The 16,391-nt window shown below is 32.3% G+C and overlaps 2 protein-coding genes and 1 long non-coding RNA gene across 4 annotated transcripts; 2 read left to right on the top strand and 1 right to left on the bottom strand.

Moving 5' to 3' along the window:
* Positions 1-3,601: 3,601 nt before the first annotated feature.
* LOC692974 (stromal cell-derived factor 2 precursor) lies at positions 3,602-5,322 on the top strand (the record flags this gene model as incomplete). The annotated part of the gene is given in 4 exon segments (NM_001046813.1): positions 3,602-3,702; positions 3,880-4,075; positions 4,214-4,438; positions 4,969-5,322. Coding segments are annotated over 4 exon segments (675 nt in total). The 3' UTR covers positions 5,141-5,322.
* Positions 5,323-6,527: 1,205 nt separating this feature from the next.
* On the bottom strand, positions 6,528-14,149 carry LOC101740671 (serine/threonine-protein kinase polo). Of its 2 annotated transcripts, XM_038015579.2 has the most exons (11): positions 13,884-14,149; positions 13,267-13,491; positions 11,976-12,180; positions 11,493-11,685; positions 11,180-11,290; positions 10,220-10,446; positions 9,480-9,616; positions 8,713-8,894; positions 8,107-8,240; positions 7,832-7,944; positions 6,528-7,733 (listed from the first exon to the last, which is right to left on the bottom strand). In XM_038015579.2, the coding sequence occupies exons 1-11, from the start codon at positions 13,980-13,982 to the stop codon at positions 7,539-7,541; spliced, it is 1,821 nt and encodes a 606-aa protein (XP_037871507.1). In that variant the 5' UTR covers positions 13,983-14,149; the 3' UTR covers positions 6,528-7,538.
* A 320-nt stretch (positions 14,150-14,469) lies between these two features.
* LOC134200230 (uncharacterized) lies at positions 14,470-16,391 on the top strand. Its single transcript, XR_009975054.1, has 2 exons — positions 14,470-15,542; positions 15,825-16,391. It is a non-coding gene; the product is annotated as an uncharacterized LOC134200230 (long non-coding RNA).

The following is a 16,391-nucleotide window of genomic DNA, read 5'->3' as shown; positions in this document are numbered from 1 at the left end:
AAAGAGTTTATAAATATTATTTTAAATCTTCCTAGACCAATCATAATAATGGGTGATTTTAATGCTCACCATCAAACATGGGGAAGCTCAATATCTAATGAATTTGGAGATATAATTCTTGATTTTGTTAATGAACAGAATTTGTGTATTTTAAATTCCGGAAGTCCAACTCGTAGAACTGGCCCTGATCAAATTGTTAGTGCTCCTGATATATCTATTTCCTCCCCATCTCTGGTGCCGTCTTTGTCCTGGGAAACATTAAAATTAAGTTATGTCAGTGACCACTATCCTATTATTATTTCATTTTCAAACAATAACATAGTAATTAAGGATCATTCTAAACATAAGTCTACAATAAAGTACAATCTATCTCAAGTAACAGATGAGGATTGGAAAACGTTTCAATCGCGTTTGGATATTAAACTTGCCAACTGTGAAAATATTAATAACTTAGATTCCGATGCACAAGCAAAAATTTTAGCTTCTGCTTTTATAGAAACAGCTGATGAAGTTTTCCCTTCTAAAAGCCCTTCTGGTATTTTTATTCCTTCTCCTCCTTGGTGGGACCGGGAGTGCACTCAGGCGGTAAAGGAGAGAAAAGCAGCCGAATTATTATATTTAGAAGAAACTATTACAGAAAATTTTGATATTCTAACAGAAAGCATCAATAGTACTCGGAATCTTTTATTAAAAAAGAAACGAGAAGGTTTTAAAAAATTTTGTGCTTCGATTTGTCCTAATATCTCACCTTCTGAAGTATGGAACCAAATAAGAAGATTTAGATCTGCATATAAAGAAAATACAGTCAAAGACTTGCCTTATGATCTGGCTGACAAGTTTCTTGATAAATTAGCTCCCCCTTATGTTCCAGAAGAATGTTTAGTTCTTATTCCGTCTGTCCTTCCTTTCTCATGTTCAGATCCAGTTTCAGATTTTGATTTACCTTTTTCATTTAATGAACTGAAGGGGGTAATCTCGAATCTTAAGGACTCTGCTCCAGGTGATGATAAGATTCCTTATTCTTTCTTTGCCCATTTGAGTGATTCTAGTCTCACATATTACCTCAACCTCATAAATTCTATGTTCATTACATGTGTTATCCCAGAGTCATGGAAAAAACAAATTATTTTACCCATTCTCAAACCGGGTAAATCTTCATCAGATGTATTGTCATACAGACCCATAGCTCTCTCATCTGTAATGTTGAAAATTTTAGAACATTTAATTAAAATTAGATTAGAATGGTTTGTGGAAAGTAACAGTTTACTCAGTGACAGTCAAAACGGATTTAGAAGGGGTAAAAGCACAATGGACAATCTTGCTATCTTTATAGTGGATATTTTGGTAGCTTTCTCAAACACTGAATCTATTGTAGCTGGATTTCTGGATATTTCTGCTGCATATGATAATGTACATATTCCTACACTCCTTTACAAATTACAGAAAATAAGGGTTCCTGTTAGACTAGCTAACTTGATTATTACTATAATGTCAAATCGAACTATCATTTTAAACTCTACCTCCTCAGATTCACAACAATCTAGAACTTTATGGAGAGGTCTCCCTCAAGGATCTGTGTTAAGTCCAATTTTATACAATATATACACTTGTGATTTGGAAGAGACCCTTGGAAATCAAGTAAGAATTCTTCAATATGCTGATGACCTCCTTATGTACACTTGCAATAAAGACATACATAAGGCTTGCTTATCCCTTAGGAATTCATTTCTAACTCTTAAATCTTGGTTAGATAATAATGGACTTTCCCTTTCTGCCTCCAAAAGTTCTATTGTTGTATTCTCTAGAAAACGTTCTCTTCCTCCAATTAATATATTGTATGAGAATGAATTAATTTCTGTAAATAGTCATGTTAAATTTTTAGGTTTAATTTTAGATTCAAAATTGAATGGAATTCAACATTGTAATTACATTACAAACAAGTGTTTGAGTAATATGAATATCTTGCGTTCTCTTGCCGGTGTATGGTGGGGTGCCCACCCATTCAATTTAAAACTTTTATATAATGCCATAGTAAGATCAGTTTTAGATTATGGTACTTTTTTACTTCAACCAGGGGATGTGAATGCTTTCAAAAAACTAGACTCTATACAGTCTAAAGCACTCCGAATTATCACTGGAGCCATGAAATCTAGTCCTGTTACAGCATTACAGGTAGAATGTGTTGATCCTCCTCTTCATTTGAGACGTCAATATTTATCGGATAAATTCGTTTTCAAATCCCTACAAATCCAAAATAATCACATTATTACCAAACTTAAAACTCTAAATGAGCTCATAGAATCCTCTTCATTTTGGAAACATAAACGGTTACCATGTTTAATAATTAGCTATAGAAAATATTTGTCTATTCAAACTCCAACTCATCACTCTCATATTTTCCCTCTATTTTGTGTAAACTATAAGGCATTGATTTTAAAGCCGGATATTCATCTTGACATGGGTGTTTCTAAGTACCAACCGCAACCAAATACTAACTTTAATTTTGTAATAGACCAAGATTGGAATGACTATAACCATATATATACAGATGCTTCTAAACACCCTCAAGGTTGTGTTGGTGTAGGAGTCTATCATTCGCAATCAAAAATAGTTGAAAAGATAAAATTACCATCTGAAACATCAGTGTTCACTGGTGAATGTTTTGGAATATACAAGGCCATAGAATACATTTTGATATTTAAACTAAAGAAAACATTAATACTAACCGATTCAAAGAGTGCTTTACAGGCTCTTGCAAAATTTCCTTTTAAATCTCAACCTATTTACCCTATTCTCTTAGACTGCAGAAAATTGTTAATGAGATGTATGGATCAAAATCTTACAGTATCATTTGTATGGATACCTAGCCATTGCGGAATTAAAGGAAATGAAATAGTTGATGGAATTGCAAACGAGGCTATCAATTGTGGTGATATTTATTGTTTCAAAAATTATAGTCATGATTTAGTTAGCCTCCCTAAAACATATTTGAATAATGCTTGGAGTGCACAGTGGTATAATGGCGATAAAGCGAAATATTACCGAAGGGTACAACCAACCATTCCTTCCAAACCATGGTTCTACAAATATAATTTTAAACGCCATGAGACTTCCAGTTTGATACGGATGAGATTAGGCCACACATGTAGTCCGGCACATCTAGCGACGATCGGAGTGCTGGATAGCAATAAGTGTGAATGCGGTGCGGACATTGGCGATTTAAATCACATTATTCTTTCATGTCCCCTTTTTGATCATTCACTTCTATATAGTTCTTTATCATCACTTAGTATTCCTTTCCCTATATCTGTACCTTATTTATTACATACAGTAGACCCAGTTATTTATAAAATTATTATCTTATTCCTCAACAGTTTTAAACTAAAATTATAATTATATATATTATTTATTCTTCCTAATTATATTAATCCTAATCCAATTTTCCTGCCTAAACCTTATATAACTTATATTTTCTGATTTGCTTTTTGCTTCCTAACCTTTATTTTGAAAGTGGCAAATAACACTTGGTGTTGGGTCCAAAAAGAAAAAAAAAAAAAAAAAAAAAAAAAAAAAGAACAGGCGTGTTTTTTGGATTAGCAGGATTGTTTTGTTCTAAAAAAATGGAAAATACAAAAATCCTTTCAATTGCGACTTTAGTCACTGTGGTGTTTCTCATTTCTATTATAAGTGAAAAAACGGAAGGTAGTAATAATATTTAGTCTTCTTTTAGTTACAAATAAGCATTTCATAGCGTTAGAAATATTGCTTAGTCGGCGTAACAATTACGTGGCCTTATGATAGTGGAGATATGCAATGATTTCAATAAAAATGTGTTATTCTTCTTAATGAATTAATAATTTTTCCATTACTGTCCTATAGCTGCGAAGAATGAATTTGTGACGTGTGGATCAATATTAAAACTCATCAACACAGACTTGAAGTTAAGACTTCATTCGCATGATGTAAAGTATGGGTCTGGATCAGGACAGCAGTCTGTGACGGCGGTTGAGGTCTCTGATGATAACAATAGTCACTGGCTGGTTCGCCCTATGACAGGAGAAACCTGCAAGCGTGGGTATGAAATTTTAAATAATGCACACAAACAGTTGAACCTTACATTTAAAAAATCTAAAGATATATATGGTACTGAGCGTTGAGTTCACCATCATTATTCTTCAGTCAAATTACAAGATACATAAAAAATGTTTTTCAGTGCTCCGATAAAATGTAACACCAACATTAGACTTCAGCATGTAGCTACAAAGAAGAACTTGCATTCACATTTTTTTACCTCACCCCTCTCTGGCAATCAAGAGGTATCATGTTATGGAGACGATGAGGGTGAAGGGGACAGTGGAGACAATTGGACTGTGGTCTGCAACAATGACTACTGGAGGAGAGATACACCAGTAAAATTTAGACATGTTGATACTGGATCGTAAGAATTTCTTTAAATTTACATTCAAACATTGAAAAATTTAAATGATAAATACTAGATATATTTATACATTTTCAATAAATGCATGAAATATATTAATAATATTATATCAAGGGATGGGAGGTAATTCAGTTTAAGCCACAATTCGCTTAATATGCAACATTTATTTTTTTAATGTTCCAATGGATGTTTTTAATTGAACTTCAATTAAGTTAACTCTATTGAAATACCTCAAGTTTTTTTTGTTATATTTTTTCCAAATTTTAAAAAGTTACAAGTGTCACTTAAACCAAATAGCCCTTGTTATTAATAAATAAATATATTTTTTAACTAAAGCTGCAATATCCCATTCCTGTTATTAAGTAATATTATTAATTAATTTAAGCAAAGAACAGCTCTATAGTGAAGATTTCATTTTGTTTCTCTTTATAATAAAAGATGTTTTAATTGTTTTGTTATGTTATGTTCTATCAAATATAATATACGCTTTACATGCATATTGCTATAATATCAATTTTTCTTCCATTTAGGTATCTTGCAGGCTCCGGGCGAACATTTGGTCGTCCCATCAATGGTCAAGGCGAGATTGTCGGAGTGAGTTCACAATATGGTGCTTACACTGACTGGCAAGCAAGTGAAGGTCTCTTTGTTCATCCTGGAGAACTATTACCACATCAGCATGCTGTACATACAGAGTTATAATATCTTAAAACTGTACCATAGCACAATGTGATACTTTTATAGGAGTTATGTTATTATTTATTTTTAAGTCAATGATGAAGTTGGTTGAATGAACTTTTGAAATTTTTCAGTTGAGTGTAATTTAAGAACTGTATATGCCACACTAGCAGAATTTATAAATAAAATTTGTTGGTGATTACAAATTAAAAGCTTATGATTGACCCTAAGAATGTTTTACCTTGCTAATAAGACGTTAGCAAGAATGCAGTTTATATTTAACTAGCGACCCGCCCTCGCTTCGCTTCGGAAAAGTTAAAAGACACATAAAAAAAAAAAATGTCGGCTTCTAATGGAAAAAGAATTTTTCAAATCGGTCCAGTAGTTTCGGAGCCTATTCGAAACAAACAAACAAACAAATCTTTCCTCTTTATAATATTAGTATAGATATGATGAATTACAACAATTATGTACTAGTGTAGTATTAGCTTATTTAGTAGTATTATGCTAAATTTTAATCATATATTTGCTAAGTTTATCAGTTGTGTGTATTTTTTATATACAATAGCAGCAATATATTTTATGAAGAGATGACGGTCGAAGGGATAGTTGGTCGTACTACATACTAAATAGTCTTACACTAATCATTTTCTGCTAGTTACATAAAAAAAAGCTTCAATGACGCGAATAGAAATGATCAAAAGATTCAGTCTATAATTATCCCCATTAAGGATATGTTTTAGAAAAGAATTAAAAATGATCTAATATGAAACTGTTTTTTTTTAAATTGAAGCAAATTTCTAAATATTAAAATTACACGTGTAAATCTCGCGCAAGTTTTATTTCTGGAATAGAGTAATCACACATTCACAGCAATTCGTCTATACTAATCATTGATATTATGTGGAAGTGTATTATTTATTTGGCTCTTTCATGTGAAAACGAATCAACAAATTGATATGATTCTTTCAAAGTTATATTTTTAGATTAGAGAGTGACACAGGCTATTTTTAATTTCGAAAAATACCTTATTCCGAGAGGAATCTTTTATTGTCTTAAGACTAATTACGTGATAGCTAGTGCAATTTACGTTTTAAAATTTTCATCTTTAGACTCCAAAGGTGGAGGATATGAATTGTTGTAGTATTACGGGCCTCCGTAACTATTTAACATGTGGGTAGAAAGTTACTAGTAGTAGCTACAAGTAACTTATAATTTTTTTTTTTTGCCCTTGTAGGCAGGCATACGGGTATATGGCCAACCTGATGGTGAGTGGTTACAGTCGCTCATAGACGTAAGGCCAGGGTCAGAGCCAAACTACTGCCTATCGTCAAGTAAGTTAAGTTATTAAATGATGGGCCTGTACTACACGCGTTCCAATGAGAGTTGACCGAAGAAACTTAGGTCATGGTTTACACTTTACTCAGTTCTCAAATTTTTATTTGTATTTATCTTAAGTACAAGAAGATTTTAAACTAACTCCAACAATTGTTTTGTGTAACTTTATTGTCAAGTACTTATAGTTTATGTTAATCCACGAGGTAGCAGCAGACCATCCACCAAACTTTCAAGTTGCAAAATGAAATTGATACATACAGTACTGAATCGATTTCTTTTCACGCATAACGAATTCTAACGACTAAATATTGAACACTTGCTGAATTACATTAATTTTATTTCATTACGAACATGAAACAATTTGTAATTGATGCTGTTGAAGCACAAAACAAAATGTTATAAAAATATAGTTATAAAACTAAATAACTCCAAACTTTCTTGATATCGCACCACAGCCCCTGTCAAAGGGCGCTTTTAAAATGGCAATCAAATTAAAATCTAAAATTAAATTTATTCTTCCATCAATTATTGTAGATGTTTAGAAATATGTAGATAGAAATCAAATCATTCCCTGAAATGGCAAAGTCAGTAAGTTTTGCATCAAATGGAATATAATATGTATTAACAACCAAAGACACATATTTAAAGAATAAAAAAAAAAGTCGAAAGTTTTGCTCATATACTGAATCGGCAAAATAATTTGATGCTAAATCATTAAAAAGTATTTACTAAATAAATAGACAGTATCGGTGGATTTTTAACCTAAGTTTGAAATTTTAGGGTACAAAATTGATTTTAGTGACCCTTCTATTAAATTATAATATACTGGTGACTATCCTAAAAATACAAAAGGTAATATAATTTTTATTTTAGAAAAGTAGGAGACCCTAGGAAATTTAAGTGTAAAGATTTTTTTTATCAAGTACAGACTATCTCAATCAATAAGAACAGAATGATGAAAATTTGTAGTGATTTCAAACTTTTTTGCTATTTACATAAGCAGGGTCTCTTGGTTTACACAGTTCTTCATTGGAGCTTTCCACAAAGCCCACAAATTCATTTACTCATTTAGGTTCAGTGAAAACTAGCACAGTTTGTTTGCCAATACACTGTTTAGTTTTTCCAATGCATATGTGAGGTTTGTGTAAAGCTTTTTATCACAGCCATGCTCTTCAATGGTATTAAAGCGGAATGTTCTGAAATTCTTCTCTATATCTATGTAGGTGACAGCTTGCATAAGTGGACACAGTATTATCTTTGTGTGATCTTGGAAGTTTATCTGTAATATTAGAAAAAAAAAACAATCATGATGAGAAAGAAATATAACAGATCAATAAAAATTATATGCCAACAGCATTAAAATATAATTCTACTAACCTGTAAAGTTCCATTAGTCAGGTACATAATAACAGCTAAAGTTGTTCGAAACCACTGGTGTAAATGTGGCAAACGAGACAGACCATCACTCTCTCGCACTGGTACTGAAGCACCTGGATAATGGTAAATTTATTTAAAAGCGATAACATTGTTGTTAAGTATGAATACATTAGTTACTCATGCCATAAGAAAACTATTGCTCACACATTTTGTTTTCTGAATATTCTATTTGATTTATATGCTTTAGTGATGACAATGGATGTTGAAAAATTTACCAGCTTTCATGAGATGTTCGGTCATGTATCGTCTAAAGTATGTAAGGAGTTTCATTTTTTTGTCGAGTTCTTGCGGGTAATCGCGCATCGTCATGTACTGCTCTTGGCCCTGCCGATTGATGTAGTGCACATTCCTGAAAAAGGATAGTTTATGCAGATCTCCTTTTATTTTTTCAGATAGCAATATGAAGATTTTGTTGCTTGCTAATCTGCACATTACAGTCATAATACAAAACAATTGAGAATCACGCCGCAAGGAATATGCTATTAACATATTATGATGTCTATGGATTCTTATCACTTGTATAAAAAAGTGTATTGCGAATTTTTTTTCTTCAAAATATGTTTAAAGTTTGTGTGAGCTATGATTTGATTCTAATTTTGAGTGTGCAATGCATTCGTTTTATGACATATTATACTTTGATTCTCATTATAAAGATATAAAAAAAAAAACTATTTTAAGCTTTAGTGATTCGAACGTGATTTCGAATTTTAGTGAGTTCGAAACTGTTGCAAGCGCCTGTTGTATACTACTATAATATAATATAATTAAAAATATGTATATCTGATATTATCATCTAATATTTATATTAAACGTAAACTTACAGTCCATTAGCGAGCATGATAAGCTTGGTAGTATCGTTGAACATGACACCGACGCTCTCGTCGCAGAGCTGGTATCCGAATCCGTATTTGTCGCTGTAGTCGACCCACTTGCCAACCCACACCAGCGGCTGTGCTGCGGGATCGCTCAGCTCGTCTGTCAGAGCCTCCGGTCGGCATTTCAGCTAAAAGTTATAGAAAATGCCAACATACAGTCAAACTAGTTGTTTATAATTAAGTTACAAAAGTTCCATAAGATGAAGAGTTTATCAATTTATTTCTACTTATGATAAGGTTATCAGCGTATACCAGTTCATAGCACGGTCCTGCCCTATTTCAAAACTAGAGCCTATTAAATGTTATTTAGACCATAGGTATTTTTTCTCATCTATACATATAAATAAAATTGGAGTGTCTATTTGTAATATTGAAATAACCGCTTTTTACTAAGCGCATAATATGAATATATATACGGTACATATACCAAAATAACATTTTTAACAATTTTTGTCGGTCTGTTTGTTCCGGCTAATCTCTGGAACGGCTAGACCATTTTGACGAGACTTTCACTGATAGGTAGCTGATGATATAAGGAGTAACTTAGGCTACTTTTTTAAGACTAGCTTCGCCCCGCGGCCTCACTCGCGGTACGACAATAACCGCGGGTAACATCGCGAGACTCAGCTATTAATTAATAATAAAATTTAATGTTTCCGAAGCGAAGCGAAGGCGGGTCGCTAGTATTAATATAAAAAAAAACTATATTTTACCTTGTTAACCAACAATGCAGCGAGCTGGTCTCGCAGTGCAATAAAATTCTGGCGGTGCGACGTTGGTTCCACAGCTCGTGGCCCCGCGGGGGTAGCTTCGCGTTTGACGGGCGAGTCCACTGCCATCGTCTCTTGTTCTATTCAATTGAAAGTACGTATTATAAATGTCAATTCATTTATGTTGAATTTTAAAGTAGCTAATTATAAAAGGAGAAAAATGCTGCTTTTTTGATTCTATGAAGATTTTGATGTGCATAAGTGCTCCTTAATGAATCTTCTATCTATCTATCTATATATATAAAAATGAATTGCTGTTCGTTAGTCTCGCTAAAACTCGAGAACGGCTTGACCGATTTGGCTAATTTTGGTCTAGAATTATTTGTGGAAGTCCAGAGAAGGTTTAAATATGAAAATGCTCAGAATTGAATAAAAATAACAATTTTGTTTTTCTTTGATGTGTACCCCGTCAAACGGATTCCTTTTGTTTGTTTTAAGTTTATTTTATGCAAAAGTTTAGGTCTTTTTTTTATTTATCGATTGAGGCACTACGAAGTCTGTCGGGTCATTAATAAAGATCCGCGCATATCCGACATATTCTTTAGTGTTCATCGTAACTGCGATGATATTTTACCATTTAAAACTATAATTTCTTTAATTATTATTGAACTCTCCCTCATCAATTTATGAGGGAGAAAGTCTCGAAGTCTAGCCTGCGATTAAATAAATTACAATATATGCACCGTTAGCATGAACTTCGTTAAGAGGGCGGCGGTGTACCAGCATGCCCTCGAGCTGGTCAGTGCGCGGCGCTGTGGTGAGGCAAGAGACGGGCAGCCCGGCTGGCAAAATCCCCGATGAGAAGAATTCATGCTGCAGAAGTTTGTCCACGGACGGACGACGCGCAGGGTTCGATTGCAACTGCAGTACAATCATGGACGCCGCCGGTTTGCGAAGCGACGACGGAATCCTGAAGATATATTTGATTGTTCGAGATCGACAAACGTGAAGACCAAGGGAATTGTTATATTAGAAGGCCAGAAGAACAGTAGTCATAGAGCTATACCAACAGGGATGTCAATTTTATAACACTAGGCCTGCACCAGACTACAACACGAATGATCACATTGTAGTCTGGTGCCTGGCTCTGGTTGACAATCGAGTGAAGTGTTGGCTCTAGTGACCAAATTTCTCAGTTAATAACAAAAAGTTACTTTAACTCTTAGAATTAGGAACTCTATATACAAATAGTATTATTTTCCTAATTCAGTTTCAACATATTATATAGTATAGTAAGTAGTACATAGTTTGTTTTATAATATTGCGTTATTAATAATTCCTAGTAATAATTTTAAACTTAGTGCTGTTTTAAATTTTAATGATTGAGATTGAAATACATTTAGATTCGAAATTAGAAACATTTTTTACATTACTAAGACTAAGTATGACTTGTGTTGTAAGTTAAGCAGACGTTAGAAATATCCACAATACATAAAGCTGCACATCATGATCACCCTTCACCCTAGTTTGATGGTGCAAAAGTCAAAATATGGCACTAATGTTTGCCAAATAGTTTATAGAATCAAAGGAATTTGGTTGGATATTTTGAAGTCATTTTAAAAGGAAGAATAAGCGTTAAGTAATTTTATGTTGACAAATATATATTATAAAGTGCCATATTTCTCTAGCACCCCATGATGCACCTGTATTGTAGTTTGAGGGTGTTATCGTCGATTAACGTTCGCGCGTAGCGACTACGTAAATGGTTCCAAGGGCCCCCGAGACAAACGCGCATCGCTACCTCTACTGCCTCACTGGTTGGAACAATAACATTATCTATTGTTAATATTCTCTTTGATAACTTTCTAAAATATAATATATTAACATAACATGTTATCCATGATCACGTATATATTTTTCGTATTGTAATCAATGCTGAAATCAATATTCTATATATACTTTTTAATACTATAATAATGATGATATCCATACAGATTTATATTAAAAAAAAATCACCTGTATTCGCACTGTTTAATCCTTTTGTATGTATCCTTGAGGGTGGACGTCTCAAACGGCGGTTTGCCAACAAGCAGCGTGTACATGATGCAGCCCAGACTCCAGATATCCACTTCAAATGAGTGGCCCTTCTTTGTTAATATCTCAGGGGCAATGTAGTTTGGGGTACCACACAGAGTCTGTTTTCTCTCTCCTATGAAAGTTCATTTTGTTGTTTCAAGTTCAAAAACGAGAAATCCTTAGCATCAGAATTACAACTATGGGCGCACACTTCATGTTTATATTTCTGAGAATGATTACTTTCAGAAAGGTTGAAAAGGAAATTGAATCTCAAGGTTATTCTTAGGTATAAAAAAATGGTTTCAGTTCTTTAAGCAGAGTGTTTGCATGATAAAATTGTAAAAAGTTGTAGTCATGCCTTCATTAAAAACTTTTATCACTACAATGTGATAGAAGATCACTATCGAGTAGGCCTATAATTACCTTCATATTCAATCCTTGCTGCAAGACCAAAATCTCCAATTTTTACATGAAGATCGTCATCAAGGAACAAATTGCCAAGTTTCAAGTCTCGGTGTATTATCCTCTTACTATGGAGATATTGCACGCCAAGCAGTATCTGGTGCATGTAGAACCTAGTCTCTGGTTCTGTAATTGCTTTTCTACGCTTGTGAAGCTCCATCATCGACTGTAAGAGTGGTTTTATTAGGCTATTGGATATCAAACATTTTGTTGATTTATAGGTAGTGAAAATATGTTTTGCATTCATTTAAACGGAGACATGATGAAAGCAACATAATAAGCTACTCAGGAGTACTCATGGGCAGTAACAAATAAATAGGCCTCATCAATTTTATTTCAGAATAGTATTGCAAAATATATTCAAAATATCAACTAAAATATCCTAAACTAAATTAATATATATTGTTAGTGATGCTAAAACTCATCTAAATTTTATAAATTCTTAATGGCATTATTAAAATGTGGGTAATATGAAAATCTGACATCAGAAAGCTGCTTTACTTACTATTTTTACAAAAATATTTCAAAAGAATTCATGTAAAATTAATTATCTTTTTTAGTAAACTTGATTTGCCTTGCTTTTGTCTCCATTCTACAATGCAAGGTAGAAGTAGTTTTAACAGTAAAGGGAATATAACTATAAGAACTAAAATAAAAAATCGCAGAATTTATCAATTTATTGGACAGTTTAATATATAATTCGTAGTGTTCAACCAAAATTTTACTGTTATGTTCAGCTTCATAGATAGTTTAAAGTAAAATGTTTAATGCATTCACAGTCATAAATTTCCCAAAATTTTTAAGTCAACTACTTATGTTTATTGATTGTTTCCCATGTCAATTGCACATCATAACATGCAATTCACATAATCAAGCTGTCTTATTTTTAATGGTACTTGAGTGTATTTCATAAATATTAAAATGAAATATATATTTTTCATGATGTGGAAAATTAAAGAATATTTAATTTTCCAAGACTCAAGAGTTTAAGAGATTTTTTTTTTATAATTTTACTTAAGAGTTCTTTTCTCCATTTTTGTACTGGTGTATCAACAAGTTATTGTTAATCACATAAATGTTATTCCGAGGCTTTGGTGACTGTATGAGAATCAAATGGAACATGGGCTCGGAAACTATCAACCATCTAATTCATTTCCATACCTTAGAATCGTATGAATTTTTAACTTAAATTGTTATTCAGTTTTTTGGACAAGATCAATTGACAAAAAATTAAAATATGCATGATACTTGCCCGTTTTTTACAAAGCTCCAATATTATATAAATATTCAAAGAGTCCTCGAAGAAACTGTGGAAGCCAACTACATGCTTGTGCTGGAGAGACCTGTGAATGGAGATCTCTTGAGCCATCTTCTCTTTGTGCGATGACTTCACTATTAGTTTCTTTGAAACAATTTTTCCAGCATATATCTGGTTGGAGGCTATGTCTTGGATCTCGTAGCATTTTGCAAAGCCACCCTAAAAACGATCATTGTGTTAACAGAAATATAAGCTTTAATTTAAAATTTTCGTCATTGCTTGTGTTTCGCATATCAGTTATGCACACATATTCTATACGTGTCGTTAATTTCTGTTGAATTAATGATATGCAAATTCGACTGACAAACTTCAGTTATATTGATCTGCATTTTTATATGTCTGTAGTCAGGCTATTTCGAAACAGGTGCATGCTGGGCGGCGTTGAACTTTTTTATGTATTCAATGAGACGGTTACTAAAATATACATTTTTGTACTTCGTGTACAGAATATTATTAGTGCTTTAAATGTATAAAAGAACAGAGTATGTATACATTATATCCCTATTTAAAATTAAAGTGTTTCGAATAACGTAGATACAGTAAGTACTTACCTTGCCAAAAAACCGTAATCTTTGGTAGGTGCTGTTAGTTTGTGGATCGTGAATGATTTCGGGGATTTCTTTCTTTTCATCTTCCTTGATCGACGTCATTTTTAGCTAGCTTAAAAATATAAACTACAGTCAAATAATATTAAATAACAGTAAAGTTCACTAAAAGTAATTGTTGACAAATTAACAAAGGGGATCTCAAACGGCCATACGTTTGAACTTCAATTAACTTCAAAGTTTGAAGGCCGTTTTGAACGGTTTTTAATTTTCAACCAATAGGGCGCCGCGATGCTTATACCAGTGTTGCTAGGTTTGTAAAAATGTTATACCATATTGTAAAAATGTTTTTTGGCTGTACAGGCTGCACAGAAATCAGTGCAATAAATCGAAATGGCAAAAATCTTAGACTATACCTACAAGGAGTTTATGATTTGAAACTGCAATGTTGTATAGGTAAGAGTAAGATAATTCATTTTAATTAAAACTGCATTAGTGAGCGAGTAACAATAAAGAAAGACAGTTTCTGTAATGATTTTTGCGGCACTTCCTGATCACGAAATTATTGTTGAAGCCTGCTAAAAAGTTCTTTCTATCGATTCAGCTTGCCGTCAATATTGAGAATATGTGAATATTAATTGAAAGCTATTTATAATTTTAATGTTTAATATCCTTTTTTACTGTTTTTCATACACTTTTTTTCTCAAAAGCCAAGTTTTGTGTTTTTTTTTGTTGTACACAAGTACAAGTGCAGATGTTTTTGTTCCTGTTGACAAAGTGTGCGTGTGTTAAAAATTTTAATGGTGTATAACCATAGACCATAGAGTTACTATTCTAACTGGAGTGCTTACTTCGTTTGACATAAAAACTAAAAATATACTTTATCTCTATGACTTAAAGTTTATTTTTAAATAGCAAAAGATGTAAGGAAAAACGGTCTGAAAAGAGAATGATTATTAAGTGGTGGTGTCCCTCTCGCACATTTTACAAACAAAAAGCAGTGTTGCTAGCTTAGAGGATTTTCCATAAAATCTCGGAATTCGGACCCCCGTCTTAGTTATCAAAAATGGCTTTTAGTGGTTAGTGGATTTTTTAGTAGCTTGGGCGTTGTAGAAAATTATCGAAAAGGTTAAAATCAATCAACTTTACAGGATTTTAAACATTTTATGACAATAATATGTCTAAATACATATTATTTAAACGATGTGACTTAAACTTAACTAGAAAATGTTGCGACAATTTAGAATTTCCATCAACGTCAAAAATTAAATTTGTTCAAAATAAACGTACAAAGTTATGGTGAAATTAGTTTCTGATTATGACAATTTATTAAAATAAATTATATAAGAAGTATTGATTTTTAATAGAACATCATATATTAATAAAGCTTATTAACAAAAAAATTATTGTTCTATATTAATAAGAACTCTGTTTAATGGAAAATTTAATGGTAGGTACGTAGATTTCTGATGGTTTCATGTTGAATTTGGTGGGAAGCCAGATTAATTGTTGGCATCACCGAAAAAGAGATATGAATGGATTAAAAGAAAAATGGCGTCTATTTACGTTTTAGTGCGAAGTTAAAATGGCACTGATACAGCTTGTGGCTTGTTTTTTTTCGAAAATCGTGAAAGTTTCCGTGTAATCATGGTGAGCACTTTTAATGTAAGTGGTTTTAAGCGAGAATCCTCTCCAGTTTGTGGAATATCCTTCCATATGTCAGATTCATTGATAATTTTTTACTAGTGTGAGCATATATTTTTAAACTGTGAGATATTTTTTCTCATTATAATATTTAATACCATTTGTCTTGTAAATTGTACTTAATCTATGTCATATACTAAATTTGAAAAAACAATCGCGAAAACTATAATTTTGCAATGTATTTTTCATATTATAAGAGCCATCACGTGGTATTTTTTGAACTTTTTTTATTGTATTGAATAGCGTCGCACGCAAGCATGTATATCATTTGCCTGACGTTAAGCGAACGAGGAGGATCTTCTAGTAAATATGACGTTGGAATTTCTGGAAGATGTCCTATATAAAGGTCAAACAAGAAGAATCAAGTACTCAAACGCAAGAAATAAAAAATACCCCGAGAAAAGCAAAATTACGACAAGATGTTAAGGTATTGAAACAAAAACTTAAAAGTCGAAATAGTGATTGTAAATATAAAGTAGATTTTAGATTTATTAAAGAAAAATGGCGATTTTTAATTGAATTGAAATTTAAATTGCGACATTTTAATGATACTCATGGTCCACTTAGATATTGATGAAAATAAATTATGTATTTCGTTGAAAAAAATGAATTCACTTAAAATAGAGGAAATTTTATATTAAAAGACTACAGAAAATTAACTGAACTTAATAATAATAATATAACCAATATTTTGTAAATAGAGATCAAGTACTATGTGTATTGTGTTATGTGTATTGACTTGTCATTTAAGAGTTATTTAATTGTCTACATATAACAAATAAATGAATTTCAGTTCATTTCAATTTATTA

The sequence above is a fragment of the Bombyx mori genome, chromosome 15 (assembly GCF_030269925.1).
Source record: "Bombyx mori chromosome 15, ASM3026992v2".
Lineage (NCBI taxonomy): Eukaryota > Metazoa > Arthropoda > Insecta > Lepidoptera > Bombycidae > Bombyx > Bombyx mori.
This window is presented reverse-complemented; position numbering and strand designations above follow the sequence as displayed.